Source organism: Rattus norvegicus, chromosome 19 (assembly GCF_036323735.1).
Source record: "Rattus norvegicus strain BN/NHsdMcwi chromosome 19, GRCr8, whole genome shotgun sequence".
In the NCBI taxonomy this organism is placed as follows: domain Eukaryota; kingdom Metazoa; phylum Chordata; class Mammalia; order Rodentia; family Muridae; genus Rattus; species Rattus norvegicus.
The window spans coordinates 16890386-16894353 of NC_086037.1; the positions used below are offsets into that span (position 1 = coordinate 16890386).

The window sequence follows — 3968 nt, forward strand, 5'->3', positions numbered from 1 at the left end:
CCTTACTGAGGAGTGAGTTTGGAAATGGACCCTCTGATTCCACCTGTTGAAAATCTGAACTTGTGATCTGAGTGAAGATTTCAGGGATAAAGTCACTTGGGCATGAGTTCCCAGTGTACAATTGGAAAGCCCTTGACAGGTGGTAGCTTTGCAAGGTTCTAGGTGCTGTGAGTTTGTGGAGAGTGTTTGTACTTGCTAGGAAGGTGACTGAATGCTATCATCTCATGGCAGCACCCTTAGGTGACAGGTCCCACAGTGTTCATATCAATGCTTAACTAGAAGTCCTGAGGCTCAGGCCTGTTCCTTCTTGTCTCTGTGCCTTAAATTCCGAGAGAGTAATGGTGCATACATTTCTACTGATTCTCATTGTGCTCTTTCCATATTTGTCTCTCTTTCTCATTCTCTGAGTCTGTTTACTTTCCTTTTCTTGTGGGTGTGTCCCAGTTTGTGTGTCTGTGTGTGCACAGGTCTGCATGCATATGCACAACTTTTATATGTTTCCGTGTCCCTCCACCCTTGGAATTTAGGGGTCTGTTTTTTGACCTCAGGATTTACCTGTATAATAGTTTCATGGAGGTGTGAGTGCTTTATTTTGGAAGCCCCACTTTCAACAGCACAGTTCTTTGCCTGTGTGGTCACATTTGTCTATACATTTGTATGCCTTGGGCAGATTATAAGTTTGTGGCAATATCTGGTCTCATCTCCAGAATTATGTGTACTGTCTGCCTCTAGAATATTAGTTATTCGGCTTGTAGCATTCCACTTGTCAAAACAGGAAAAATGAAATCAGAGGTTTCTGGATGTGTGTGTGTGTGTGTGTGTGTGTGTGTGTGTGTGTGTGTGTGTGTGTGGTTGGGTAAGCTCTATGGCCTAGGCTCTTGACAGCATAACAGGTTTGAATGCAGATCCAGCCCTCCTGATTGAAAAAAGTGAGCCAGGGAACCCTTTATCTGGGTGCTTAGCTTCTGTTATCCTGGGCACACAATTCCAAGTTTCTGAAGCTGAAGAAGATCCAAATATGTAGAATTCAGAAAGTGTCCTTCCAGGGCTGGGGTAGTACAGGACGCAGCCTGAGTTCATATAATCCTAAACCTCGATGTTCATTGGGTTCTATCTTCCTGGGGCCAGCCCGTACTTCAGGCCAAATCCATTTTATGAAAACTTGAAGATAAAGGAGAAAGAGGTCATGTCATTACTGCACAACTTAGACACAAAGAACATTGAACATCGTGAGAAATTTCAGGAGCTCAAGAAGGAGATTAACTTCTATCGGTAAGTACTGGTCAGAAGGGCCCATCACTTGTGGAATATCCATTGCTGCCTCTCTTTGTTCTGGAATGGAGAGCCTGCAGCTCTGGGTCCATCTCTTCTGCTGTTTAAATATCACTGTGCCGTGGGTCTTTTGGACTCAGTTTCAGTTCCATAAGAGACTGTTACTTATCACCACAGTGTCTATGCATCTTTAGAAGGCTCTGGATAGATCTATACTGATTCAGGCATCAGAGTGTTATTAGGCCGACCTGGGCCTCTGGGGTCATACCAGGTTTAACAAAGCTCAATGTGTGGACCACATGGTTAGCATGACCTCCCTTGGTTCTACTGTCCTCTTGTGGTTGTTTACTGCCTACTAATTGATGTTGCCCCGATGCATTGGGCTTTCATGGATAGTTGTAGATCCCTTGTTCTTTTGGAGAGACATGGACTCTTATTGGTGCTTGGGTCACAGAAACAATTTATTCTTCCCTGGATTGGCCGTTTGCTGTTTGTGCAGCAGCCTTACATGTATGTAGATGTATTCTACGAAGTCTTTATGGGAATCTGGGTCCTGGTGGAGTTTGTGGGATTTGGCAGTTGGAATGGGAGGAAGAGGCTTCAGGATCTTACTATGCAGAGCGTGTTTCCAGCAACCTGCACAGCCGGCTCCTGATGGACCAGGCATGTATGAAGAAGAAGTTGGTCACATTGAAGCAGGAGTGCAAGGAGTTACAGCGATATTTGTTTGAGTTGAACCCGAATGATGAAGACGAACAGGAGAAGACCAGCAACCTAGACCCAGCAAAATGTGGTAGGAACAAGCAGCTGAGTCAGATTAACAATGTCTGATACCATTTGCCTATTGGATACATCTTTGCTTCCCCTATCACCTTTCTAATCTCCCCACACCCAGTCAGTCACCCACCTCATGTGATAGAGTTATTCATTGCTCTGTCTATGCACAAGTATTCTGGGATGTTAACCACTCTTCAGAAACTGAATTATGGGCAATTATACTTCTCTGCCCTTTTTGAAACTGCAATCCAGAAATGGTGACAGAGGAATAACATATCACATGACTGAAGGCAGCAACTTGACAGCTGGTATGCGTGTCCCCACCACATCCGTGTCTTAATAGCTGCCTTCTTCTCCCAGGTCTCAGGAACTGCAGGAGACATGGAATAGGACGGATCCCAGGAAGACAGCCCCCTGAAGAATGAGTTTCTCTCTCAGGAGATCCCTGTGACGACAATCCTCACAGTCAAAGACTTTTTGTGGGTGAATATTCTTCTTCTCAGATAATTTCCTCAATGTATAGAGACCCTACATTTATGTATCCGTATGCCAGCCTGTCTGGTTGAGGTCTTTCTCCTCTCTCATACCGACAACACCATTTGAGAGACAACTGAGGGGACTGCCTTGACATCTCACGTCCTAGAGGAGAAACAGCACTACAACTGTGTTTCTAAATGTTCATTAAGAAAATGCTGTTAAGAAATGTTTTTGGTTATGATTTTCATTGAAGTTTTCTTTTTGTTATTTCATAGTTATATATTCTTGTTACTGTTTTTCATTTTATACCATTTTAGGTATTCATTTTATTCCTGTTTCTTGTAAATTGTACTCCTTATGAATAAAAATTGATTTGAAACTCTTGACTCTTAAGACCATCTTATTCAAGGGTCCTTTCCCCTCCTGTAGACTTAGAACTGACAGCTGGATATGGATCTTTGCATGGACCAGGCAGCATGGGTAAATAGGGAATTCAAAGCCACCAAGGGGTACACAGGGTGATAGTGTCTTTTGTGTGGATAATGTGACTTTTTTTATGGACACACACTTTATGATGTAGTCACTGACATACTGTATCCATGCTGTCATGTATTCTTCTCATCCTAACTATATCAGTCTACAACACACATTCCTTATTGACTGTGTGCACCAGATATTGAGTAACACACACTCATGCCTGTAGAGCTGCAGAAAAAATGACAACTTTCACAAAGGAATATAGAATAATCCTAATGGAGAACCATGTGCCTCAGTTTTTCTTACAATACAGCATTAGTATTAAACCACAAAGATAATGACCATTAACGTCATTTTGGGAAATAGGTTTTTATAGGTGCTGTTTCACTTGATCATTCATATGCTGTGTTTTTTATTGTTGCTGATTATATTTATTTTTATCATTTAACTCAATGGATCTTTTTTTTTTCAAATGTATGTCTGGGCCACTCCTCAGTGCATTTCCCTCATGATCCAAAAGAGGGAATAGCATTCCCCATTGTAGATGATTGTTAGGGACCATGTGGTTCTTCTGAGAGAGCAGCAGATGCTCTAACCTGTGAGTCATCACCTCAGCTCCTGTAGGTAGCTTTTGTCCTTCCAGGACATGTGCTATACTAGATGGACGCCATCATCTCCCATTAAGGAGAGAGATCTCAGGAGATGTGTATGTACAGGTGGTTGAGCAGTGCCTGCTCAATGTGGTAGCCTGCTAGGCATCCACACCGGGCTCTGGTGCCTCCACTGCTCATTGTGCATTCAGGATCATCCTCCAGCATCACTCAGTTTCAATTCCAAACAGATCTTTCACTTACTATCGATGATTATATACATTAAGCACATCTGATAAAATACTGAAGAGACTAGCCTCCTTCTACAGGCCAACTTGGCATAATGAATTCTTTTGATAGAAAGCAAGATAATTA

General features: G+C 42.6%; 1 protein-coding gene across 1 annotated transcript; it reads left to right on the forward strand.

The window, feature by feature from the left end:
* Positions 1 to 541: 541 nt before the first annotated feature.
* LOC134483399 (disks large homolog 5-like) lies at positions 542 to 2855 on the forward strand. Its single transcript, XM_063278680.1, has 2 exons — positions 542 to 1272; positions 1905 to 2855. Exons 1-2 carry the CDS (start codon positions 1097 to 1099, stop codon positions 2101 to 2103), a joined length of 375 nt encoding a protein of 124 aa, XP_063134750.1. The 5' UTR covers positions 542 to 1096; the 3' UTR covers positions 2104 to 2855.
* Positions 2856 to 3968: the final 1113 nt, after the last annotated feature.